General features: G+C 41.6%; 1 protein-coding gene across 1 annotated transcript; it reads left to right on the top strand.

The window, feature by feature from the left end:
• Positions 1 to 404: 404 nt before the first annotated feature.
• Positions 405 to 27,719, top strand: rps6ka4 (ribosomal protein S6 kinase, polypeptide 4). The gene is made up of 18 exons (XM_083782027.1): positions 405 to 1,140; positions 3,643 to 3,714; positions 4,725 to 4,792; positions 4,907 to 5,057; positions 5,518 to 5,633; positions 7,082 to 7,189; positions 7,831 to 7,911; positions 9,651 to 9,754; positions 11,088 to 11,238; positions 11,893 to 12,054; positions 15,989 to 16,114; positions 18,116 to 18,249; positions 18,832 to 18,925; positions 19,172 to 19,342; positions 22,052 to 22,243; positions 23,027 to 23,186; positions 26,081 to 26,241; positions 27,494 to 27,719. The coding sequence occupies exons 1-18, from the start codon at positions 1,035 to 1,037 to the stop codon at positions 27,710 to 27,712; spliced, it is 2,376 nt and encodes a 791-aa protein (XP_083638153.1). The 5' UTR covers positions 405 to 1,034; the 3' UTR covers positions 27,713 to 27,719.

The raw sequence follows: 27,719 nt of genomic DNA, 5'->3' as shown, positions 1-27,719 counted from the left end.
AATGCAACAGATGTGAGGCTTGCGGAACATGGCTGCAACCTAGTGTGGTGCAATCTAAAGGAGGAAGTGTTTTCAGTGCAAGAGAGGTCACAAATCAGACTCTATGCAAGGTCCCTTGAATAAAATGGATACAAAATTAAGACAGAACAGAGAAAATGACTTATGTGGAAGAAGCTTTAAAGGTAAAAAATATGGATGCAAGGTTCAAAGTGGTATAACAAGAACAGTGTGGTCCAGTGGGAACCCCTAGTGTTCCTTGATGGGGTTCCAAATGTAACTCTGAGCAATCCCCAGCCTCCAGTAGATGGCGGTAATGCGTCATTAAGGACGCAAAGTGCACTAAAAACACCCAAAACGACACTTCCGCTTGTTGTCGTGAGTGACGTCACTGACCTATCCTCTCGGTAGCTATAGCTAGCATCAGCTCGTAGGTAGGTAATCATGTAACATGTCTTGTGTAATCGTAGCGTTAATCTGGCACATTGTTTGATAACAACATGGACTTTTGATAACATAATAACAATTAAGTCACGCACCGCCTGGCCGGACGTTCATATCTAGTAGTTTGAGGGGATACCGCGGCATGCTGGCAGCAGGGAAGGAAAATATTGGCTTCACAGTAAGCTGCTAATGCTAACATTAGCAACTTGGTTTGTAAAAAGAAGCATTAACTTGTTTGTTTTTCTTCTAAGACAAAGTGAAAGTAACGTTACCTGGGCGTTATTGCTCAAATAACGTTAACACGGCTGATAGATTTCCGGCCATTATTATTAAGAATATTATTATTGCGTGTGAGCCAGTCAGAGCCACCCAGCCCTGCTGGAGGTGATACAAAGCTTAATAATACAACTAACTGTCTAGTCGTCAGGATGTCACAGGCACATGAACTAAAAACCACTACACTGTGTCCAAAACACCAACAGACAAGACTCCGCTAGCGTTCAGGGCTCATAGCTTTTTATCGGAGCACTTTGTGAAAGCACAGCGAAAACCCCGCAGGCTCTGTAGCTGTAGTTCTTCATAATAGTTCCAATATGTCTGGGGACGCTTCGGATTGTAGTAGCAGCAGCAGCGATGAGTCCGATTCTACACCGCGGAGCTCCGCTGCAGCCTGCACTGTCAAACACAACATCACCAACGGTAAGGTTTATATATTGCATGTACTGTATGTACATTGATCATAACAGCAGTGGTTCTCATTCTCAAACGTTTACAAGGAAGACCCATAATCCAACCACAGTCAGAGTTGCATATTTCGACCCCCCCCCCCCCCCCCCCCCCCCCCCCCCCCCCCCCCCCCCCCCCCCCCCCCCCCCCCCCCCCCCCCAGGCACACTGAGGGTCCCTATATTCAATTTATAGGGCCACAGTGTACTTTATTATGCAATAAAGCCATTTTTTGTTTTGTTTTATGGTAATCTCTAGGACTGATACTGAAATCCTAAGGGTGTAACCCTTCCAAATGGAGCCATTTGGTTGCATTTCTGCACTCAGAGTTACAGACCTGTAAGGTTAATGGTCCCCTGTGTTCCCCTCACTCCACTTTGAGAACCAACATGACAAAAGGGTCCTCTGATCATTGTGAGAGACAATAAACAAACATACGACCAAATGGCCCTGTATCAGGGAAAGACATTAAAGGGACACTTCACTCTTTTTGCAAAACAATATGTTAATGACGTTTAGAAGCTTTAGAACACTTTCCTGGGGGTCTTTATGTATCTAATATGTGGTTTTAGATATTTTAGATTGTATCAGTGAGCCCGGTGTCTCTGATGTCATGGACACTGGGCTCACTTCCTTCCTGGACTACATTTTGTCTCAGTAAGACAGCTCTCCCCCTATCCACATGGAGGAGCAGTGCACCAAAGAATTATGGGAATTGTAGTCCAGGAAGGTAGTGAGACCAGTGTCCATGACATCAGAGACACTGTGCTCACTGCTACAATCTAAAATATCTAAAACCACATATTACACACATAAAGACCCCCCGGAAAGTGTTCTAAAGCTTCTAAACGTCATTAACATATCTTTTTTTGCAAAAAGGGTGAAGTGTCCCTTTAACATTAATAACATGGCATCTGTATAAATCAAACATGATACTGTCACTGACTGTGTAGTATCATATGTGTGCTTGTTAAAAATAACTGATCTACGAGCTAGAAACATGTGCATCACAGCGCATTCTTGTACATCCGTTCTGTTTGGCAAGCAACACCCTTGTGATATGAATATTTCATATTTAGTTTAAGGGCTTACAAGCTTATCGTGGTGGACTAGATAACTCATGGTTTCTCAGTATGGGGTTTGGCAGTGGTTCATAACCACATGTCATTAATAGGTGAAAACCTTTTCTCTATTTTTCACAGTAGTTCATCATTGTATGCCTTGGATTGAGTAGAGTAGACGACAATGGAAACAAGCCCCCCGCCCCATGGCTTTTTGTGTTAACTGTACCGCTTTGGTTTTTTCAAATTTCAAAATTTTCGAAAGTATTCAATCAATCTCATAGCAGAGCTATATACGTACTTGTTGCACAATGCACATTGCACACACATGGCTTACATTTGATCTTAACTTTTCACACTTACTGACTGTGACCCATTATAACTAGGACATAACAACATTCCTGTGTAAATAATGTGTTGCTATTAAGTTAACCCCTCACCCTGACAGTGTACATATGGAACCAAATGGCATTAGACCAGCGTTACAGACTTGAGAGCCAGACTGTTCAAGAAGGTATGATGCACAATCAAGTAGGCCTGTATTACCAAGTTTACATTTGGGATTAAACTCGAGTCCTGAGTTCTACATGAGGTAACAACCCCATTTTTTTCCTGCCAAGCTGGGGCGGTTCTTGTATTTGTTTTTACTGAGGATAAGATTAGAAAGTTTAGGGTTAGGCATAGTTTTACTGAGGTTAAGTTTAGGAATAGAGTTAGGTTTTGGCACTGTTTTACTGAGTTTACATTTAGGAATACCAGATAGAGACCGCTCTGAGTTTGCCAGATTTGCGCCTGGGGCGAGCGTTTTGGTATTCCTGCATGACTCTATTTATAAATAAGATTTCTTTCACTCTCACCTTGGACATGTGAATTGCTGTGACATTGGTAGCACATGGAAGAGCTGTTGAAATCATGGGTCATGCCCAAGCAGACACTATTGACATTGTGATGCTTGACCGGAGCCAGCCAGTCACCTAAATTAAATTGTATTTCTCAAATTTTGTGGCATGCATAGTGCTGCATAAAAAAAGTCTGTATACCACAGTTTTCTGTGTTTTAAAAGGCTTTGTTTGGCTATGTTTATAGGGCGGCTGTGGCTCAGGAGGTAGAGCAGGTCGTCCAATGATCCCTGGATCGGCGGTTCGAATCCCGGCTCCTCCTGTCCACATGTCGAAGTGTCCTTGGGCAAGACACTAAATCCTACATTGCCTCCAATGAGTCGGTTGGTGTGAGCTTGCCACCATTGGTGTGGGAAGTGAGGACGCTGGCGTCGACTGTTCGCCAATGTATGAATGAATGAACCATTGTAAAGCGCTTTGAGCACTTGGAAAAGCGCTATAAAAATGCAATTCATTATTATTATATTTATTTGTGTAGTTATTTCTAACGTGCCGTGCATTTTTTTCTGTCATTAGCCAACCTCACAGGTCACACAGAGAAGGTTGGAGTGGAGAACTTTGAGCTTCTTAAAGTGTTGGGCACTGGAGGTAAGAGTCCCCATCACGTGAACCCTTTTTGGATAGATCTATGTTTATGGATGTAATCAATAACCACACAAATTACAGGAACCACCTGAGGACAGGGGGACAGATGGCCGTGGGACAAAATTGGACACTTGAAAAAGAGAGCTTATTTCTTCTTTGTGTAATTAATGTATTTTTATTCACAAATATCTAAATATCTAAATATCTTCATTTCATGACCATAACATAAATCTTGTAAGTCACACTGCCTATTTGTTAAAACCTAGACTTTTCCTCTAGTCACTTGTGTATACCAAATTTATGACAGCAATTTTTTAAACACCACCTGGTATTGCCTACGGTAATTCATTAATTTCACGAATAAGAACTAACTAATGTTACTAAACCTAAAAGTTGCCTTACTTCAAACACTGCCTTTCATTCCCCCTAAAAGATATTGAATATAAGCTCAAGTAGTGTTTATTTTACAAAATAGTTGAAGTAACCCTAAGCAGTGAGGTGAACTAACTATATACGAAGCACTGAAACACATGTAGGTCGCAAAACCAAGACGGCAAGAATTATTTTCCTCAAATCAGTGCAAAGTGCGCAACTTCTGTGTTGAACTGAAATATTGCTCTGTATAATTATCTTTAACCCCACTAACCTCGCTCCATCTGTCCATAACTTTTGTCTGAAATAACATCTCATAAAGTACCCGCTGGTTTGCAATATGCTGTGAACCATCATGTTGCCCAGTGGATGGCCCCCTATTCACCGTAGGCCAAAATGTTTAATTGCACTCACCATATCTCAAAATTGAATGGGCAGATTTTTATGAAATTATATCTGCTCCGCAAGGCTGAACCCTACTGATTTTGATGACCCCATGGCCTTTCCATGACTCTTGTTTAAGCCAAAATCTGTACTTGTCTTGCACACAAGATCACTGGTCACTTAGTGGGGGTGCTTGTGTTATTTATTTACAGTTTTAAGTAAGTGAAAAGTGTTTATTAAAGTCTTTATTTCTTTAGCTTACGGAAAGGTGTTTCTGGTGAAGAAGAACACTGGTCACGATGAAGGCCAGCTATATGCTATGAAGGTGGGTGTCACAAGAACATTTTCTCTTTTCAGGAAGTGAAAGTGTCCTGTTTGCCATGTTGTGTTGAGCAATGCAAACGGATGGCAGATTTATAGTGTATAATTTCACCCTCAGGTGCTGAAGAAAGCAGCTATCGTTCAGAAAGCGAAGACAACGGAACACACTCGCACTGAGAGACAGGTGCTGGAGCACATCCGCCAGTCTCCCTTCCTGGTTACCCTCCACTATGCGTTTCAAACGCAGAGTAAACTACACCTTATCCTGGGTGAGAAACCGACATGACACTTTCTAACATTAAACACTTACACCCTACTTAGTTGACTAGTGTCCCCCAGGGCAAAAATCCCCCCCCCCCCCCCCCACGCTAAACCAAATCTCTTCACCAAAAATAGCAGAACTACAGGCTCACAAAGTGTCACAATTTTAGATTTCAAAATCAAAACATTCATTCATGCCTTAAATAGGTACAATAGGGTGCGTGTGGTTAACAAATACACCCAAATTGCAATTTACACCCCAGTCCATTGATTCACAACCTCACCGTTTCTGTAAGAATAAAAAATCTGCACACTGCAGTATTGCTGCTCCCAAATGCAAGTTTACTTTGGTAACATTTGGAGCCACCAGCCTCTTGTTTTTTGATCCAGCACCCAGCCTGGTAGTTGCATGTGTGTTTTAGCTGTTCAACAGCTTCTCTCTCAAAATTGTTTGTGTTTTGCATCTAGACTATGTGAGTGGTGGTGAGATGTTCACCCATCTATACCAACGAGATCATTTCACAGAGGATGAGGTGCGGATTTATATCGGGGAAATCATCCTGGCGTTGGAGCACTTGCATAAGGTGAGCATAATCGGTCTTCTCTCGTCTTCTCCACTTAAAGCTTTATTGTCTACTTAGAAATATTGAAAATCGCCACCTATCTACAAGCTCCACAAGCTTGAAGTTCGGCCATTTAAAATTAGTTCGAATGGATTTGACTTTTGCTATAATGAGATGCCCATGATAAGGGTTGATTACTAAGAAATATACGGTAAATCGATTAGTTTGATCAACTGTTGCTCCCCTATTCTGCTTTGAAGAATTGTTGGCAGTAATGTAAATTTTAAGGGGCTAAACACAAAACACTGGCTTGGTCCTATAACCTAACACAATGGGCCCTTTTCCACCGGTTGGGAACCGGTTCAGTTCTTTTTGGTTCTTAGGGCTGATTCATACTCCTATTTTAGAGCCGAATAAAAGTCGGTTCGGCTCTGTAGAGCCTACAATGTGACGTCATTTAAGGTTCGGGGGGGGGGGGGGGGGGGGGCGGGTACCTCTTAAAGTCAGCTCTTCGGTGCTACTGACGAGCCGAAATCATTTCGGCACTACAGCGCCGAAACAGCGGTAAAATAGGAGTATGAATCGGCCCTTAGTCCATGAGCCAGACCTCCAAAATTGGCACATTAATTATGAATTGAGTGGGAAAAACTGCTGAGTAGAGCTGCAGATCACTGATGGGCTCTTTGAATATTTTTTTCTCAAATGCTTTTCTCAAAGCCTGTATCTGCCTAAGCTTAATAAAAATAATAAAAAATAAATTAATAATTAACGTTCCAATTTGGGAGCTCTGGCTCATAACAACCAAAAATAACCAGTTTGAACCGGTTCCCAACTGGTGGAAAAGGGGCCTAAGTGGCTACTGAAAACGTTATTTAAAGTGCTTTTCCCCCCACTTTTTATTATTATTATCATTATTTATTTTCATGAAATAAGATATAAGACAAACAAGTAGACATAACAATTTATTTTGTTCATGTGGAGACATTCCCATTTTTGGTTATTTTGATTTTAAGGCAAAAAAAAAACACTTTGGTAGAGGTTTGGGTTGCCATACCTTGCCATGATTTAACTCCAAATATTGGCGAGATATCTTCAATATTTTGTCAGTTGATTAAGAATTGATAATCCAATCTATTCTACGCATTGAGTTAAATTGCATGGTGCAATAGTATCAAAGATCTGGATCTTCCGAATCCCAATTTATTCAACATAGCATTGACATTTATTTTGAAAGCGTTGAACCAGTTCTTTTTTAGTTCTTTTTGCCTGTTTAACCATGTAACTTCAAAATGACGTTTGAATATTCGAATTGTTTTAGTCATCAGAGTAACTAGTGAAGTAACAATACTATTATATCATGGTAGACTAACTGCACAACTCAAAACTCTACCAAAGTGTCGTAACTTTAAACTGTCTCCGTTTTTGACCATGTCGACAATGTATGTAACTTTATTTACTGTTGGACCCAGCTGGGAATTGTTTACAGAGACATCAAACTGGAAAACATCCTGCTAGACAGCGAAGGACATGTGGTATTGACTGATTTCGGGCTCAGCAAAGAATTTCTGGAAGAGGAGGTATGTAAGCAAGCACCGAGACCAGTGATTCTCAACCATTTATCTTTTATCTAAATTCTCAGTGTTAAGTTAACTCTTGAAGTGGAAATAAAATTACAGTGGATAGTATAGTGGAACCAATAGGACCTGTAACCTGTGTCCTAGACAAACCAGTGTCCTAGACACAAACATAAGGTTGTGTGTGCGTGCGCATGCATGTGCTCAAGTGTGTGTTGGCATGTGTATAATGAAAATGCACGGTGGCACAGTCAGTAGTGCTATCGCCTCACAGCTAGAAGGTTCGATTCCCGCTGGGGACGCTGTGGGTGCTGGGGGCGTGTTCTCTCCTCCGCGTCATCAGTGCCCATACCCTAGGTGGGGTTGGCGAAAGAGCCTTTCTGTGTGGAGTTTGCATGTTCTCCCCGTGTCCCCTAGGGTAGGTACCCTCACAAAAAACATGCAATAATCCTGGTCTCTAAACTTCCTGCCCCTGGCCACCCGAGCCAACAAAAAATCTTCATGAAGAGCCTGTATTGCTCGGAACGTCACTGACTGCATTTCATAAAATCCTCTAAATAGGAACTATGTGTTGTGCAGATCCTTTTGGTATGTGTACAGCAACCTTCAGTACATTGATCCAGTTGACCTCTTTCTCCATGCAGAAGGGAAGAACCTATTCATTCTGTGGAACCATCGAGTACATGGCTCCTGAGATCATCAGAGGGAAGTCAGGCCACGGCAAGGTAAAAACAATTATGAATAAATAATGGATCTGGAAGTAATGCGGCCGTCTTGGAATCAAAAGGCTCCCCAGCTTTAGCCCAGGCTAATTTGCACCCCCTGTCCCTGGTTAGGATTTTCCTCTTAAAATTATGTTATAATTATATAACATCATTAGCAAAAATGCCTTAGGTAAAGTGAGCTCATAATAAGTAGTGACATTCATATTCATACAATAATTACATCACATTAATAGTAATACAGTCGGCTTGTTGCATCTGTATGTATGTATCACATACCGTAAATGTGCAAACGATTAAGTTCACTAATTCATGGCAATATAATATGTGCAAATGAAAAAAGTATGCACACCCAAAATATACAATCCCATGTGCTAAAAAGAGGACTCAATTTAAAATAGAAAATAATCTGCAACCTGCACATTGGAAAAGTTGATTTATTGTATTGGATTACCAAGGTGACCTAGCTCTTCCTCGGACCTGATATCAACTTTGGGAGCATGATCCAGTATGCAGACTCTATTTTATGTTTTAATGTGATTATGCATAGTTTTTTTCAGGGGTATAGCTTCTCCAAAGTCTGTGATACCCACTAGAGGGAGAAACCATGATCTGGTTCCTCCCAATTTCTTTTGGAAATTCCCTCACTGACCCCATCCATTAAGTATGTGAAACACTGGTTTCTTTCAAAACTGGCCTGAATAAACATCTATCAGGAGACCGCAAGCTAAATGTGTTTTACGTTTTATGCGTTTCTGCATTACTGTATTTTATTTTAAATATATATTTTTGGGCCTTTATTGATAGGTTGAAAGTAGATTAACGGCAAAGGCCGTCGGGATCGGTAGTGGAACCCGCGGCACGCCGTCAGGCTGGCTCAGCAGCCTAGGTGCCCAGACGGTTGAGATAACCGTCCGGTGCATTACTGTATTTTAACACATCTAGGGAAGGATGCAGCCATGCTTATCTCAATCATACGCCAGCCCGTAGAGTTAAATAGTCGCAAAGGTTTTTCTACTGGGAAAGAAGGCGTGAATGAGTTGAAATTGAAACAATGTGAGCTTGTAGATAAGCTGTTTTCTCCAGAGGGAGAGAGAGATAGAGAGAGAGGGAACAAACGTTCAAGTGTTCATGTATAGACAGAATAGATATCTCGTGTTATGTTTATAGCAAACTAAAGATGGTTGCGTCTCCAGTCAAATGTGCACTTGACGGTTGAGCAACCCAAAATCAAACTCCACTTGTCCTAAAGTTTTATTTACCTGCCATGGGCACTCGGGCAACTGATGTATGTATGTTTATCTAAGTGTGTCTTGTCCTCCATCTTACTTACTCTGTATTTTAGTATCTGTGTGCAATTTGCGTTATCATAACAGCCAGTAAACGGGTTGTAAATAGTGCTACAATAGAATGATGAACACATAGCAGTGGAATAGACGTATTTCAATATCAACAGACAAAAACAGAATGGATAAATCTCAAACTCTTTAAAATGGAAGAGAACGGGACACAGTGGATTTGCAATATTTTCATCTTTGCTGTATCAGCAGCAAATATGGATTAATATTCTGTATAAGCAAACGCATGAATTTATAGTTGCATACGATGCACCAAATGTTACATACTGTATCATAGTGCAAATGTATTTTTGTTGGCAGTCACTTTGTCCTCTTTGCTGTATCCTTTTTTTTTCTCGTCTCTGACTTTGAAGTTTTTCAATCGATCAATTAATCTCTTCTCAGTCAGTAGATTGGTGGAGCCTGGGGATCCTGATGTTTGAGCTTCTGACGGGAGCATCACCGTTTACTCTGGAGGGAGAGAGCAACTCCCAGAATGAAGTCTCCAAGTGAGTGCTGCAGTCTTGATGGACTACCCCAATGATTCCCAACCTTTTTATTTTAAGGACCTCCCCCCACAGTTTGATGTGCATTAGTACACAGACAGCCCATTTCATATGATTTCTTTATCTCTGGAACACCCAGTCTTAGTGTAAAATCATCAGTGTTAATATAATTTGTGTTTCCCTGGAACACCCTCAAGGACCACTGGGGATTCCCGCACCGCATGTTAAAATCCAGTGTTATATGCAGATTTAGATTACTTACACTTTAAAATGTGTCCTCACTTATCCACATTGCAAACAGATTTGTCTTTGCCACACGAAGTGCTGATTGTCGCTGCCGTGCTTGTTATTCAGTCCCATAGCACTTCACATCCATTAAAACGATGGCAGCAGCTCAGTAAATTGCTTTCTACACCCGCTGTAATGGGTCTCAGGTTTAATAAGTTGCCGTTTTCAATATGTCTAGTTAGCCGCCTGCCACCTGCTTGCTTTGCATACACTTCCACTTTTCATCAGCTTGTGAATGTTAACATCTATGCATTGCTCATTGTTGGCCAATATAGATTTTTGAGGCTCATTGCAATTATACTTTATTATACCAATTAGGTCTCTAATTACCCCTAGAGGTTGTTTAGACGATCAGATCCTCAGTGCACCTTGTTTACTTTTATAGCTGGGATTAGCTGTATCTCGATTACAAAATCTGATAACCCAGGTTTGTGTCGGATGTGCAGCCATTTATTAGTTGTTCTCCAATGTATGAAGATAACAGCCACTGTATTGCAAGGCCGGCCGGGAATGCAATTATTGTGATAAGACAAGTGCTTTTATGTCAAATAGAGGCTGGAACCTAATTATATTATTATATATTCATATATTGTTTTGAACGTCTTTTTATTTGGTTTTTCAAAATATATATTTTTGTTTTTGTTTCATGTTTTCCACTTGACGTTGTTTATTTGCAAAATGGGCAATCATTCACAGGTGAAACAAATTCATTTTCCAAAAATAGCAGATCTACAAGCTCACCACATGGGCATAGCAAGCTTGTTGATCTGCTATTTTTGACACAGGACACTGTGGTACGCCTAATGTTTAAAACTACCGGGCTCATTTAACCACTTCAAGTCTGTTCTTAGTCAAACAGAGTCGGACCGAGTTGGCTCTGTACTTGGTGCAGTTTTTTACTTCAAATCTATTTGTCGAAAATAGCCGATCTACAGGCTAGCTGTACATCTGCTATTTTCAGTGAAGGTTCCACCCTGAATAGGGACGCTGTGGTTCAAGTGGTTAAAGTCGGCCCTCTCCTCTTTTTCTCCATGTTGTTTCTTCTCAGACGTATTTTGCGCAATACCCCCCCATTCCCCTCCATGATTGGAGCCGTTGCTCAGGACCTCCTCAAGAAGCTGCTGGTTAAAGATCCACACAAGAGACTTGGATCTGGGCCACGAGGGGCGGAGGACATTAAAGGACATGCTTTCTTCAAGGTCCCACATTACCACACCCCTGCTGTCTTTCTCTTGCACGCACGCACACACGCACGCACACAGGCACCCACGCACGCACGCACGCATGAGATCCTTAACCAATATCATATGTGTTTATTAAAAAAAATATTAATTTTTTTTCCAATTCAACCGAAAGATTTGTGTCATGAGTTCTTTCACACAAGAATATTATATGGAAATAATTAATTCAGAACCATGTTGATTTTCTTTTAGCTTCCACACCGCAAAGCGAATGAGCCTGTATAAATGAGGCATCAGCATATGAATAGATTTGATACAAAATATTCACTGGGGATTCATTTCCATTTTTGTATCCCAGACACTGATTTGGATTACATAATGTTTTTCAGTAAAAAAAATATTATGCGCTTCTTAACTCATTTAAAGACCAAAAACTCACAGACCGTGAACAGGAAGTAAAAACGTCAATCAGCTACTGCAATCTTATTTTAAACGATTTTTAGTACATACCAATATAATGCTTTCTGCAACAGCCCTGGAATAGCTTGTTGGGGTGGCTGCCTTGAACATATTTACGAAGTTTGTAAAATGCAGCAGGCTGTAATACTTACGTACTACTCACAATGCCCTCAGTGTACAGTGTATCACTCTCATGTCTTTTTACATACTCAGGGACTGAACTGGGATGACTTAGCGCAAAAGAAAGTCTCAGCCCCGTTCCGACCAGAACTGAAGAGCGAGCTTGACGTGGGCAACTTTGCTGAGGAGTTTACAGGCATGGATCCCGTTTACTCCCCAGCCAGCACGCCTCCGAGCACTGACAAGTTGTTCAAGGTTAGTACTCGGCACATATTAAATTCTAACTTTATTCCAGCCACAGGGGGTCCATAGAGTACATACACATACATCAGTTAGCCAGACGATCTGACTTGCCAACGGCACAATCCAACTTTCCATAAAACACAGTTAGCGTAGCAATACCTTCCAGTGGAGTGTTGTGTCAAGCGTTTGGAACTGATCAAACCTATTAGAGCATGAACGATATTGTATTTTTGGAACCAATCCCCATTCTGAGTTTAACTTGGGCCAAAATGTCACAAGCTTTTGTTGCCAAAGCTTGCTGCTGCAATGAACTGTACCGACCAATCCATTTTAGATTTTTGTTCACAGTATAATCACAGTATAATGTGAACGACTGTGCTGAGTGACGATACAAAAATGTGGAAGAATATATGGAAAAAAATCATGCTGGATCCCAATGTCTATGTCCTTTGTTTTCTATGATGTATTTATTTTACATCCATTATAAAAATACGGATAAGTATTTTAAAAATATATAAAATGTTAGTGGAGGTTCACCTACTGGTAGTGTGCACAATAAACTTGGAGCTCTCTGGTTAGCTCCGTACACACGCACGCACGCACGCACGCACGCTCGCGTCTATCAGTCTGTTCAAGTCAATAAATTGTCTCTCTCAGGTAATTGTCAAGTCACTGCAAGATGATTTTCATATCGCACTCAAGTATAATCTATTGGCTTCCTTGGAAATCTATTGGCTTCCTGTACGCCCGGGGCGAGTTGGTAAATGATAATGAATTTATTTATATAGCACATTTCTAGACAAAGTCACAAAGTGCTTTAAAAATAAAGGTAAAGGGTAAAGGGGCGAGTTGTTTGGTATTCCCTCCACTCGGGTGAGAATTGTACATCTGGAAGAATTTTCACCACAGATAGTGTTAAGACAGGCCCCCAACCCTGCTCTCAATACCCATAAAGCACACAGTTAATTCTATAGGACGTAATCTGCTAGGTATGAACATATTTGTACAAGCGCTGTCCATGGTAATCGCCATCCATCCAAAGTTCATTGTCAAATTTGTGATTTTGTCTCGCAAAATCACAAATTGGCAAAGGTTAGCTACACTTTGCTGCCACTTAGCGTGTCAAAAAATGGTTAAATACATTATTGTTGCTGTCGGGTGGAAAAACTCTTAACAGAGAACCATTAGTCACATGCTCTTGTTAATAGTTTTTTTCCCTTCATTGGTTAAATATTTCAAATGCATACCACAATACATACCACACTTTTAACATACAATTTTCAAAATGTTTAAAAAATAAATGGAGGATATGGACCATCTACAAGCTCACATGTTCCATTGCTACTCGTGAGCTTGTAGATCAGCTGTTTACGCTACTATTGCGCAACACTGTTGTACAACAAGTCCTGACAGCGACATTATATTTGATAATATATCTACTGTAGCTTGCTTCTTTGTCATTTTTCCTATGTATTACTTTTGAAGAGAGAGAGATAACTTTAAGTCGTAGGGCTTTAACATAGCTAAAATGTAACTCTGGGCCAGCCCTCGCATAGCTTTAAACGTAGTCAATAACTAGACAAAGTGCCAATCGGCACAGGTCTCCACCAGGGCAGGTCAGGTTGTGGCCTCATGGTGGCGCTATAACAGGCTGTTGAGGAAGATTTGGGCCGGAGGTTTGTGTTGGAGGGATGCAGGTACAATGTTTTTCCATGTGTGCATACATAAGTTGTATACAGATCGATTCAGTTATAGCTAAAAACAGGAATTGGCCTGTTATAGCGCCACCGTGAGGCTGATTTTGAGGGGAAAAAAATTTGTGGCATGTCGTCCTCGGCCTAGTGAAAATGTGCGTGTATAATTTAACGGAAATTGCACACTGTGTTTGTGATTTGTGGCCTTTTTTCGAAATGGACGAATCGTGTGAGCTTTGGAAGCCAATCTTAGCCAATCAGGATGGAAGATGGGAAATGGTGCCGCTCCGTGTTGATCACATGACTATGGAGATAGTGTATACCGATTTGCGTGAAATTTGGATAAAATCTGAAGGAGTAATAATAGAAAATGTGTTTTACATATGTCGGCCTCCTGGTGGCGCTATAAAGAGCAGATGTGAAAAATTCCAGGCAAAGGTTTTTCCTTGGCCTCTAGGGAGTTGGCATACAAAGTTATCCACAGATCCGTGCAGTTAGAGGTAAAAACACTTTTCGGCCAGTTATAGCGCCACCTTGAGTCTGAGTTGAAATTGTTCATGTGGCATTTCGTCCTCGGCCTAGTGGGAATGTGGGTGCACAATTTCACGGAAATCACGTGATGTGTTCATGATTTGCAGCATTTTGTTTGAAACTGAGCACTCCTGTGAACTTTGGAAGCCAATCTTAACCAATCAGGATGGAGTGTGAGAAATCTGAAAGACCGGTTTCGTTGAATGGCTCTAGAGAGACTGTGTACCAATTTGCGTGATGTTTGGACAAAATGTGTAGGTGTACTGTGCAAAAACTTGTTTTGCACAAAGCGGCCTCCTGGTGGCGCTATAACAGGCCGTTCTGGAAAGTTTGGGGCAGAGGTTCATCGTTGGCATCCAGGGAGTGTGTGTGCAAAATTTGGCATCGACCGGGTTAACGGTGGCCGAGATTAGCTGCTCACGGACACACGGACGGACGGACGGACGGAGTGCAAAACATACTCTCCCCACATGCCTTCGGCCTGGTGGAGACAAAAATGTAAAATCAAATCTAAAATGTACTTGCAACCAATGGAGGGAGGCCAGTACTGGAGTAATGTGTTCACACCTCCTAGTGTTGGCCAGGAGTCTTGCTGCATAACTTTGAACTAGTTGCGGACGGGCAATGGCTTTTTTGCTGAGTAACTGAGTAACTATGGTTACTTGGTGCTGTGGCATCCCTTGTGCCACCTTCATATTACAACAGTAAAGAATGGCTGCTTGTTTGTTAATGGCTCTCATACATATTATAGTTATCAGTATCACACTGTCAGTGAGCTTATTGCTCCAATGCACACTACAGTAATTATGCCATCACTGCTATTATTGCTATATTACACATTTCAGTAATCATACTGTCATTGTTGGTATTATCATATTATGAATACAGTCACACAGCACTAATCACACAGTCACTGCTTGCTGCCTGTGAGCCAACCTATTCTCTACAACTGAAACCACCCCAATGTGTGTTTCTTTTTAATCTCCAGTTTGTCATCTAAATCAAGCCATTTTACATACATATTAGGCTACTATGAAAATGTATGTCCAGTTGGCCACTCAATTTAAAATGGACATTTATCAGATAAAGAAAAATCCTTTGAATGCAGAACTATAGCATTTAATTGGGTTTTTCTTCTACATTACTCAATGCACATTGGAGCAAGAGCTATGCTATGGTTTACTGCTTCACAGCATTGCATGGCAGGGTATTATAAAGTGTGTGTGTGTGACACTTTAAATTAGGTGGGAATGAGCAATAGGCTGCCCTGAAGAGATTATTAACTCAAAGATTAATGCAAGGGACAGAGGACAAGGTCACAATTCAGAGATTTAGAACAAAAGATGCTTTTGTTTCATTTTAGGTTCTTAGGTGAGTGATTGAATACTTTATTAGTCAGAAATGTAAACGGCATGAGGTACATTCATCAGTCATTTAGGATAAAAGGATAACATCCATTGTGGTCCAACTGTGTAATGTATTCATCAACATCGCATAAAAATAACACAAATATACACATCACCCAATATAAAACACTATGTACAATGGTCCGGGTCAGCCTAGCGGTTCGGGCACCTAGGCAGTGGTAATCCAGCCTGACAGCGTGTTGCAGGTTCGAGTCCCGATCCCTTGTGGTATCCTGATAAGTGGACTTTCAGGCCTGTTTTGAAAGAAGCAGAGTGGAAGATTTAGAATTTGTTCCCATGTTTTTCCCATGGCAGGGATACTCGTTTGTTGCTCCGTCCATCCTGTTCAACAAGAACGCTGTCATGGGGGACTTCATCGAATCCCAAATAGGAGCAGATCGACCTGGTTCGTCGATGGTCCAGAGGAGTGCTATGTTAAAGGTACGTACTTCATCTTGCAAATTGTAACTTAGTTATTACCGATAACTGGATGCTGTGTTGAACACTAAAACAGAGTTGGCAACCCACGGTACCGTTAGCAGTGTAGTGGTTGTAACAGGTCCCGCTGTTGGAAGTCTTGTCCAAGCTTTCCTTCTCTGTCTCTCTCTCTGCGCTATCCTAGCCTGGGCACTATTTAATTTAGGGTATATGATCCTGTCGGGAGCAGATGATCTCGTTACGTCATGTTGTAGTATTGTTTTGTAGTCGACAGGCAGGAACAGGCGGCAACTTCCTTTTCCCTCAAACCGATTTTTCTCAATAAAAGCTACAGGCTACGAGAGCTTTTATTGAGAAAAATCGGTTACCGGTACTTGACGTAACGAGATCATCCGCTCCCGACAGGATCATACAGACTTTTGAAACGGAGGCTTTCCTCTGAGGTGGTGGAAAGCCTGGTGAGGCGAGGTTAGAGCTATCCTAGTGACTGTCTCCCATACAATGTCTACCTCTCAGTTCATCATCATGGCAGCCTCGAAAATGAGGATCCTATACTGTCTCTCTCTCAGCTCTCCATTGTGTGTTACTGTGTTCATCCTACACTGTCTACCTATCTGCTCTCCCAGTGTCCATCTCCCCTACACTGTATCCCCCTCAGCTCTCATACTGTTTCAACAAAGGACAAGCTATGGACTGTCTACTTAATTAATATTGGTCTTCAGACCTTAACTGAGTTTGTCTTTGTTTTATTATGGTCAATTAGGTCTAGGTTGGTTCAGATGTCCTCGGGTCCCGGGTCTGTTTATCATTATGTGTAATACTGCGTAATAATAGTGCGTAATAATGCTGGTCAGGACAGAAAAGCATGAAGTGCTGTGTGATAATTAGGCTGACCTAGGATTAGATTACTGCAGTGCATAATAAGGGTGAGGAAAGTTGAGCTAGGCTTGGAAGCCAGGCTGCCAGCTGAGTTGAAAGAGCAGATCAAAGGTGTGCGATCATGGATTCCACTTTCAGTAGTTTTCAGCTGTGAAAACCTCACCGCTGAAATTTCATTTTTTTTTTTTAGAATAGCCTATTTTATTATATAGTAGCCTTTACAATAAAAAAATCACACCTGTGTCAAGTGAGGGGCACTCTTATCATCACACGTCATCACTCATCATACATCATGTCATTCCGGCCAATCACAATTTGCTTCCTCACCTTCGTTTTCAATGTTTGTGTTTACACTCAAAGCTGGCCATTCATTGTCAATGGCGTTCAATGTTTGTGCTAGGACAATGTTTGTGTTCACACAAACCCTCAAAGCGCCACTCAAAAGATGTAAAGTGAGGAGCGCTCTTATCATCATACATCATCTTATTCCGTCTGCCATATGCAAATAATTATACTATAATAATATATTATAATATGCAAATATGTCTTCCTGGTGTATTCCCGGCTTCTTCCTGAAAGCTGAAAGCCTTTTAGTCAAAATGCCAAAATCAGCCAATGCTCTTGAGTATTGTGCAATGTCTGACCTCTCTACCAACGGGAGTCCCTTGTGGCACAATCACACCTCAATCACAATTTTCTCACATTTCCGTCCTCACTTTTGTCTTCAATGTTGGGCAAAGAAGGTGCTAGCGCCCCTCAAAAAGTGTCTGAAGAACCGATTGGATCTCAGAACCCTCCTGAGAGCCTCCTGTTTGTAATAGTGTACCTTTGCAAAGACTGTTTTTTGAAGGCCTAAACAAACTCAAACACAATTCCCATTGACAATGAATGGAACATTTTAAGTCATAATAGTGTCTATTTTACGATATACGATGATAAGAGCGCCCCTCACTTCACACGGTGTGATTTTTGTAAAGGTAGAGAAAAGCTCTTTAATTTATTTTAATAATAATAATGAACTCTTTACAGTTGACTGTGGGGATTCCTTCTCTAGTGGCACAACCATTATTTTTATTGTCCTATTTTGGTTCTATTTGAATAAAGCATATTTTCTTTCCTGTTCAGGAATCACAATTCTTTGTGAACTACGAGCTGTGTCTGCAGGAACCTCCCCTCGGTGAGGGCAGTTTCTCTGTTTGTAGGAAATGCCGGCACCGGCAGAGTGGCCTCGACTATGCTGTCAAAATTGTCAGTCGCAGGTGGGTTGACAGTTGTTGCTGGTGCTCCAGCTGTTAAGCTTTGAATGCCTAATTTATGTGGTATCGCTTGCCAGAAAGAACAACGCATTGAAGATCTATCCATCATTGAAGTGACACCGCCGTGAAATGAAGTCGAAATTGAGCTATACTCAATAGCTCACCCCTCCCCTCCTCTCTCCTGTCTGTCTGTCCTGTCTGTCACCGGTCTGTCTTTAATCTCCTGTCTCAGTAAAAGCAGAAATGCCTAAAAAAACAAAGCACATCTGACGTTTTATACCTTTTTTTTTTTTTTTTAACTTTTCAGTTGCATTTCATATAAAAACTACACTAGAAAAAAGTACCCAGGGGTGCAGCCATATAAACGTGGATATTTAATCAGACAGAGCTATACTAGGTTGGAGAGGGTTTTTGTTGACTGGACTGGTTTTCCCATGAGGTGAGGTGTTTATATCAGCCCCTTGGGTGCTTTGATTTATTTTGATGCACCTGCACAATTAGCAATTGTTTCCCATCCTTTTTTTGTTTCTGATAACTTCTGTTTTGTCTTGGTGTGAGTTCACTAATAGTCTCTTGTTTTCTTAGAATGGAAGTGAATACGCAGAGGGAGATCGCAGCATTGAGGCAGTGTGAGTCTCATCCCAACATCGTCAAGCTGCACGAAGTCTACACAGACATGGTACACAATTCTCCAAATCCACCATTCCTTTAAGAAGTTACAATTCGATTAGAATTCATTTGATTTATTTATTATACAGCACCTATAGCTATACCATTGTTAGACTCTGCAAATGAAATGTTGGTCTTGGTCTCGTACCTGAAGAGTTCTGAATACTTTGTGAAACCACTGTGCATTGGGAATAAAGTAACTTGCAATGATCAACTTTCTGATTTGCATCCCTCCCTCCCTCCTCCTCTCCCTCAGTATCACACATACCTGGTGCTGGAGCTCCTACGCGGAGGGGAGCTGCTTGAAAGAATCAAAAGAAAGAAGTTATTTGGAGAGGCAGAGGCAAGCCAGCTGCTGCGGAGTTTGGTGTCAGCAGTGAGCTTCATGCACGGGGCTGGAGTTGTCCACAGAGACCTCAAACCAGAGGTGGGTTCTGCAATAACAAGAAAGGGAATTGGAAATTAATTGAAAATAAAATATCTAAATTTTTTATGCCATCTTTTATATTTGTTTATAAACATTACATTAATTTGATGCTGAATTATTGTTGTATAATACATCATAATTATATCCATGTTGAATTATTTTTCAAACATTTTCCATAAATAGGCAGATCTACAAGCTGACAATACATTTTGAAAGTATAAAAGTATTAAATATGCCACTGCAGTCATTTAACTGTAGAATTAACTTATACCTGACGTGTCATATCTGCCCTTTGCACATTTAGTTTTACGAATCCTGAAGCCAAACCTAAGTAAAGTCTTTGTATGTTCCAGTGTCCGATGCCAAAAACACAATTACATCGTTGCATATAATTATTAACTAAAATGTCACAAATTGTCACTATTGTGAAAGCCCTAGCATTGACTTTATATACTTGACTATATTGACTATATATAGGTCTGGGTCCAACTGCACAATACAGGATTACTGTAGTGTCACAAAGTGCAGACCTTTGTCTATTAAATATATAAAAATTGCAATATTACACCATATGCACATTCTGTTTTTGGTGGTCTGTGGCCCGCATCGAAAATAGAACCAAGCTCTGGAAGGCGCTTCGCCAGCTTTTGATGTGACTACAGCTGTTTAAAACCAATCGGCGAGTTTTGACTTCCTGTCTGTCAGTCCCTTTTACACCTAGATGAATCACACCCACAATCAATGATATTACCCACAGCTGTGTTTACATCTATCTGTCAAAATGGTTTCTATGAAAAGGGTAGATCTATAGTGACTAATGCAGTATCCATATTGCAAGACACTGCATTATCACGTGCAGTGTAGAAATGAGAAGAGGCTGCAGGTTTTCCTTCCAGCTCAACACTACACTACACTAATGAGTTCCTGCCGCTCTGCTTGAACATGGCCTAATTAGCGAAATCACCTGGTGGAGAGTTGGACCGAAATGAAAACCTGCACGCACTCTGACTGGAACACATCCAAGTGTTCTAATCCAAGCATTTTGGCCTACAGTCCTTCTCCCCAAAATATAAAATAAAATAAACAAATTGAGCACAGAAGAAAATGTATGTGTGATTGTGTGTAGAAAAAGCTTAGTTCACATCTATCCCAGTGTGTAACTGTGTATGCCACAATAGCACACTATTACGGTAACCATAAATAGACTATTGTATCATAGTTTAGATGGATCAGACAGGCATATAGATATTTATTGATCGAGATGGAAAATCAGTTTTCATAGCAGCAGTGCAGTCAGGATGGTACAAGTAGGCTTACTAGGCTAACACTAGTTAAAATAGGACAACGAAAAGATATAAAAGACAGTATAATAACATTCGACCTGACCCTCTATTTGCAAGCGCGCGCGCACACACGCGCACAAATTGTTCTATAACCTCAGAAAAACGATGCCTAAAAAAAACCTAACCCTAACCTCACAAAAACTAATACTAAACCTAACCTTAAAACATACTTTATCGTCGTAGTCCGAGGCACGCCACCAAGCTGGCTGCCAGAATGTAGTTTTCTGAAGAAAATATTAGAATATGAGGAAGCCCCGCCCGCACGGGCGCCCCACTACTTCGTACTACTACTAGTAGGGCGGAGCTTCGACCCACCCTACTAGTAGTAGCCGGTGCTGTAAAACAAGCCCCCTCGTCAGCACCCATTGACTCCCAGGCTCTGTGAAAAAGGGAGTCCCAGTTCTAGACCTCTGGGCTAAACAGAAAGGGTGGGACCTTTTTATTTCATGATATTTCAACATGATAAAGACATAGTTCAATGATGGAAATGAGTGGTATTCCCCTTTTTAATGTGTGGATTTTGAAAACGTAATTATAGTTAACATCTAGCTTCTAGCTACATTACTCGGATGTCAAATATAGTGTGACAAATTACAGAGAATTCTGTACATTTGAGTCTGGAAAAGTATAGAATTTTGAGATGTTTTGGAACCCTGTATGTAGTATGTAATACATATAGGCACATAAGGTAAAGATAATAATTATCAACCGATATGTTCAACTATCATCAGCAACATGTGCATAATAGTTAATTATAAATATACAGATAACCACCAGCCATGTGTATTAACCAATATGTACACAAACTATCACTGGTTGTTTCAGCCTGTACAGCACTTTGGTCAGCTTCTGTTGCTTTAAATGTGCTATATAAATAAAGTTTGGTTTGATTTGATATCACCAGCAATATGTGCATATAGTATAGTAGTGGTATCAACCAGTATGTCAAACTCCACCTAGACATGCGTGTCATTAGACTAACTAGTTTAACGTGACATTCGTTTGACTTTCATTTTGGAGACAAAATGATAAGTATCACAGCTCATTTACACCTTACTCCCTTAACCCATTTTGAGCGGGAACCCCTTTTGGTGTTAGCATTATGTTATGCTTTAGCTATTGAAAAATAGCAGATCTACAAGCTCATACGAGCTTGTAGGTCTGCTATTTTTGAAAAATCGACTGACATAGAAACATAGCTTTTTCAGGTCAAAATGGGTTAAGGCGGCACTATCACAGCTCACATTGCTGAAGAAGCAGCCTCCCATTATAATGTGCCCCTCAGTGTGGAGAAGTGCAGACTGCGCGCAAAACGTTGGAGGAGTTAAGGACAGCATAATGACATGATCTCCTATTTGCCTTGCAGAATGTGCTGTTTGCAGATGAGGGAGAAGACCTGGTGCTGAAAGTCATCGATTTTGGGTTTGCCCGTCTGTGCCCGGCGGGCAGCGCGCCCCTCCAGACCCCTTGCTTCACGTTGCAGTACGCCGCACCTGAGCTCTTCGACAGCGCAGGATACGATAAGGCCTGTGACCTCTGGAGCCTCGGGGTCATCCTGGTAATTTAAATTAAGGATGAGATAAAACTTTATTGATCCCCAAGGGAAAATTGGGTCGATTCAGCAGCCACTAATAGGATGTGCACGGAGCTGCGATAGAATGGGAAACGTCAGAGTCTCAGTTCAAAATGCTCTGCTCCACAGGACTTGACAATCTGTTTTATGAATGTAATGCACATTCCAAAAAGTTAGTGACCTGGTCAACAGTGTATGCAATGTTTACCTAGACATTCCAGAATGTGTATTATTTAATTGTGTATGCAAATTTATCAAAATGAGTAAGTGTATGGGTTTTATCCACTAATGCAAAATGTTACAAATGGACTGTAGAGACTGTATACTGTATGTAACAGTATACATGTAAGTGCAGATAGTGTACTATCTGTAAGACTTATGATGCCTTCACACAGGCAGATGCAAAGATACAAAGATTCACAGCACATTTGACACTTTGAAGCCAGTTCAACTTATTTGTATCTTTGTATCTTTTGTAGCATGTCAGATTTGCTTTGTATCTTCACGTCACTGGCTTCCATTGAAAATGAATGGTAGACTGTATCTTTGTATATGCCCGTGTGAACGCAGCATTATACTGTAGTTGGTGTGATATTATTAACGGTAAGTTGGTAACAGACTATACTGTGCCACACTGCCACATTTATAAAAAAAATCTTCTTTACAGTACATTGTTAATGTTCCAATAGTTATGCTCTCTTAATAGGTTTTGGTTTGCCCATAAGAAAGCCTCGACATAAACGTGTGTGTGTGTGTTCTCTCCTCCAGTACACCATGCTGTCAGGCCAGGTGCCGTTTCAGAGTGAGCAGCGGGGGATGACCTCATCTCATGCTGCTGACATAATGCAGAAGATAAAAGAGGGGGACTTCTCTCTGGCGGGGGAGCCCTGGAAGGGTGTGTCGGAAGAGGCCAAAGAGCTGGTGAAAGGTACATCAAAATCAACTTTTATTTATATAGTCCATTTCATACAGCATGTGCAACTCAATGCGCTACACATAAAATAATCACATGATCCCTATCATCATTCTTCTTAGGGCCAATGTTAAGCCAAAGTAGCAGATCTAGTATAGAGCCCTGGGGGACACCGATTTGAGGGTGTTACTGTATGTGGACTAGCTGACCGACACCAACTTTGGACTCCTGTATTGCCGCACCCCATTCCTTCCTCGCCAGCATCATGGTCTGGAGCTATGCGGTGTTGCTGGCTCCGCTGTAATGCTGCAGTGTGTCCACAACATAGTTGGTGCTCACCTCCTAGCTGTGCTTTGGGTGGATTCCACAGTATCAGTGGGCTCTCTATCAGTCCCAGGTGCCTGACACAGTGGCCAGCCGGCCTCATCCGTCTCACTCTGACCTTGTCCGTGACCTGCGGGATGCTCCTGTGGAGGCCCACGTTGCTGATGTAGTGCTCCCATGTGATACCGGGCGACCAATTATATAGGGTTTCAGAAACCTATCTGGCATGCTGTTGGCTGGCAGGCTATTGGCTACGTCCATAATGGCTAAAAGCTGCTAGTCCATACATAGATTTTTGTTCTAGCCTTTGGTGCTGTTAAGAGACCACTGTCAGATGATCTAAGGGCACTGCCAGGCACACACCTAATAAAAAGCTTTGTACATAAATTGGCAGGTGCATTGCCCTTTAGTGATTTAAAAAACAATAAAAGATGTTAAAATCTATTGCAGGGATTTCAAAACGGGTGTAATGTTTGCTCTCCATCTGGTCTTTGTCAGTTTGCAGCATGCTGCAGAGGTTGTAACTAACCAACTGCCTTCTTTGGTAGACTCGACAGGAGAGCATTACAGTAATCAGGCCTGCTAGCAATACAACCATGCATTAACTTTTCAGTATCAGGCTGCCCTGAAATTAGTTTGTTTTGCTTATGCAGTTTGGCTCAACTCAATGCTTCACTGAGGGGAAACAAAATACTTTGATATATTTGAAAATGTGTTGGTGCTGTGAATACCTAATGATAGCTTGGTGCAGTTAAAGCTCTCAAGATAGAGATCTTAAATTTGCCCAGTTGAATTAGCCCTTCTCTCTGCCTCTACACACACACACACACACGCACACACCCCCTCACACACACACACACACACACACAGAGACTTGGTGCATTTATAGTTAGATAACATAGATACATGTAGATGTTTCTATTTGTAACTTAGTAAAAAATAAACTGAATTAATAGTTAATTAAACTCTATTTCCATAAGCACTAAAGCTCATATAATTTTAGTTAAAAAAATAGTCAATCTACATCCTCATCATTTTTCGAACGTGGTCGAGATCATGGACTTCACAATGCCACGCCAGACTTTCCGTTCCTTCATTGCCATCCCCAGTCCCTGCTTACTGATGCATGTGTCCCTAGCGATGACATCATGGAACGACAGTTTTCTACCTATGGTCTGCTTTGAGGCAGGATTCCAGAGAAGAAGGGAAGATATAACCTCATTGTCAGCTCTGTAGCAGTGGCCAGCAAACTGTGTTCTTCTGTTCTTCTAGTGAAGAAACACAGGCAAGGTTGCCATATATTCAATTAGTCGATGGGTGGCTCTTTCAAGAGAGGTCATTTGAAGGCGGTGTACAAGTGCCATCCAGCCAGGTTGAAAAGTGGTTAAAAATCGAGACACACTTTGTCTTGTTTGCTGATACAGATGTACTCAAAAAAGTCAAATAATGTGCGATTTACCTGCCAGACCGATATATTGGTCTGGCTCTAATCATCATAGGCATTCAGAACCAATTATGAGGTAAGAGGTGACCTCCGAGAGGCCGAGGTGCGGCCGCTCGTGCCCGACCAGAGAGCCCTCTTCTCTGGATACCCGATGGCCCGGATGAGGCCGATTTTTCATGGTTCTCCCCCCTCTGCGGGGACAGGGGAGAGAAGCCCAGCACCTGTACAGAGACTGATTTGAAGGTGCTATCCATCACTGCAAAACCAAACACAAGCAGGGAATTAAAAAAAACAATGTATATTGCCGCTGTTAATTGCCTTAAGGTTAATTTTGCTTACACTCAGCCAAAATAAATATATTACAACATGCTGCTGAAAATAGTCCCTGTGAGATCTGTGCTAATATTAGCATTATAAAGCAGTATTTTACACATTCATCAACTGCTTATTTTGCAGTTGCAGTTTACACATTGCAACCTTGCAGTTTTTTCAGCACAAGCATGCTAAATGGAACTTTGGTCTGAACCTGTCGGTGTGGCTCTGCAAATACATGCAACTCTACCGGAACACTATATAAATATATAGAGTACCGTATAAAGAGAAAAAGTTTGCCGTTTTGACTTGCAGTAGCCTATGTATGTTAAAAATCAAGCATAGGATGATCATCTTAAAGGTGTTAAGGGGCTAAAGGTAAGCAGGTCAAATGGCGTCACGTGACACCTGAATTTCCCTCTTGATCAATACATGTCTAATCTATCGATGTTCCTTATTAGAAGGAGCGGTAGGGAGGTCAGTGTGCCCTGGTACTGTAGCTCAACCAGCACTGGCTGACAGAAGAGATTCAGCAGTACGTTTCATGACAGTCTGTAGGACAGCTGCTAAGAGGGGAAGCTGCAGGATGTAAGTGGATCGATGGGGTCTGCAGAGATGGGCTCTGTGTATACTGGAAAGGTCAAAAGCACTGCACTGTACTGCACTGCCGTGCGCTGAGATTTAAAAATGTATTTCTCGCGCATCTGTAATGGGCCCTACTCTGCCCTCTGCGGGCTTTTTCCCTTAAATATTTAACGTTCGAATATCACCCATCTCGCCACTATCTCTGTAAGTGACCCATTCCTCCCGTCACTCACGGTGGTTTCAGGCCTGCTGACGGTGGATCCAGAGAGGCGTCTCAAGCTCTCCGACCTGAAGGAGAACAGCTGGCTGCAGGGCGGAGTGTTGTCCACCACTCCACTGTGCACTCCAGACGTGCTGGAGTCCAGTGGGCCGACCGTTCGCACTTACGTCAACGCAACCTACAAGGTAAGTGTACTTGTCAACCCCACTACAGGACTTACATTTCCCAAAAGAAGAGCAGGGACACTAAATACAACCACCATAGTTGTGTTAGTTTGTTATACTGTTGTGTATTGTATTATCTACCATACAAAAAATGTATTCTCCAAAAAGTTACATAGGGTGGCATAAAGTGTAGAGAACTAGTCTAGTACGTTGACCAACTTGACTGATTCCATCTTGAGAGTGTATCTTTCCCCCTCTCTGTCCTCGCTCACTTTCCTCTTACTCTACTGTCTCCTATCTGAATAAAAAGCTAAAACTAAGAACTGGACTTTATGAATACAGGATGATTTGATCTGTTACAGACTCTGAGACATAATACTAAGTAGACATAAATTGAGACATGCTGTACAGACATGAGAACAGCGTGAAAGCAGTAAATGCAGACGATGGAGCAGATAAGCATGTATAGCATTACTGAAGGTATCGCTTCCTGCTGTGCAATCACACTCCCAATGACATACTGACTGTTTTCCCCAAAAACATCCAAGTAAGGTTAACAAATATAGGCTATCGGGCTGCTACACTTAATTTAACTAATCGATTAATAATAAAAGATAGATAGCATGTAGCAGCAACACAGGTTTAGAATAATGATACCTAAACAACATCATTACATGGTCATGAGATTTAATTTACCTTTATTCCATGAGCCCTATTCATACAGTACAAATAGGAAGGAATATTGGTTCAGATCCTGGATACATTTCTGTTCCCCCAATATTCACAGGACGCTTGACGTCCAGGTTATGATGATCCCGCCCCGATCTCAGACGCATCAATTCAAATAACAAATATACAGTACCGTACTTGGACTTCCTGTGACCACTGCATTTCACTACGTATGTCAATCAGCTGCAGCTGCGCATGTCGTGTGTGCTTTGCAGGCCTAAATCCCTCATGTCCTCTGATGTAATCATTTCATAGTAGCTCACCATCCCAGCAGTCAATCAAGTGTCATGTTGCAATCTTTCTATGTGAAATGAAGGCCTGCAGTTATCCTGCAGCAACACACCACTGGGAACCACCCACCCAGATCGTTACCATGCTTTTTTTATTAAGTAAACGTTTAGGTCATATGACAGTGAAATGTCATTCCTAAACGGATAAACTGTGTTTTAAGTGTCCATTGTTATTTGCGCGAGTGGGTAAAAAAAAAGGCACTTGCATGGCGTAAAAAAACCAAAACGCGTCTGTCTTTGCCTTTCCACGTCAGGCCTTTAACCGCGGGAAAAGAGAGGGATTCTTTCTGAAGAGCGTCGACAACGCTCCCCTCGCGAAGCGGCGGAAGCTGAAGATGACGAGCACAGGCGTGGAGACTCGATGGAGTTCCTCCTCTTCCTCGTCCTCCTCGTCCTCTTCCTCGCCCGCCTCGGCCTCCGCTGTCTCCAAAAAAGCACAGCCAAACCAAACTGTGAGCCGAAAGACCAGCTAGCCAAGGA

Source organism: Protomyctophum parallelum, assembly GCF_964188405.1.
Source record: "Protomyctophum parallelum genome assembly, chromosome: 1".
NCBI lineage: Eukaryota > Metazoa > Chordata > Actinopteri > Myctophiformes > Myctophidae > Protomyctophum > Protomyctophum parallelum.
This window is presented reverse-complemented; position numbering and strand designations above follow the sequence as displayed.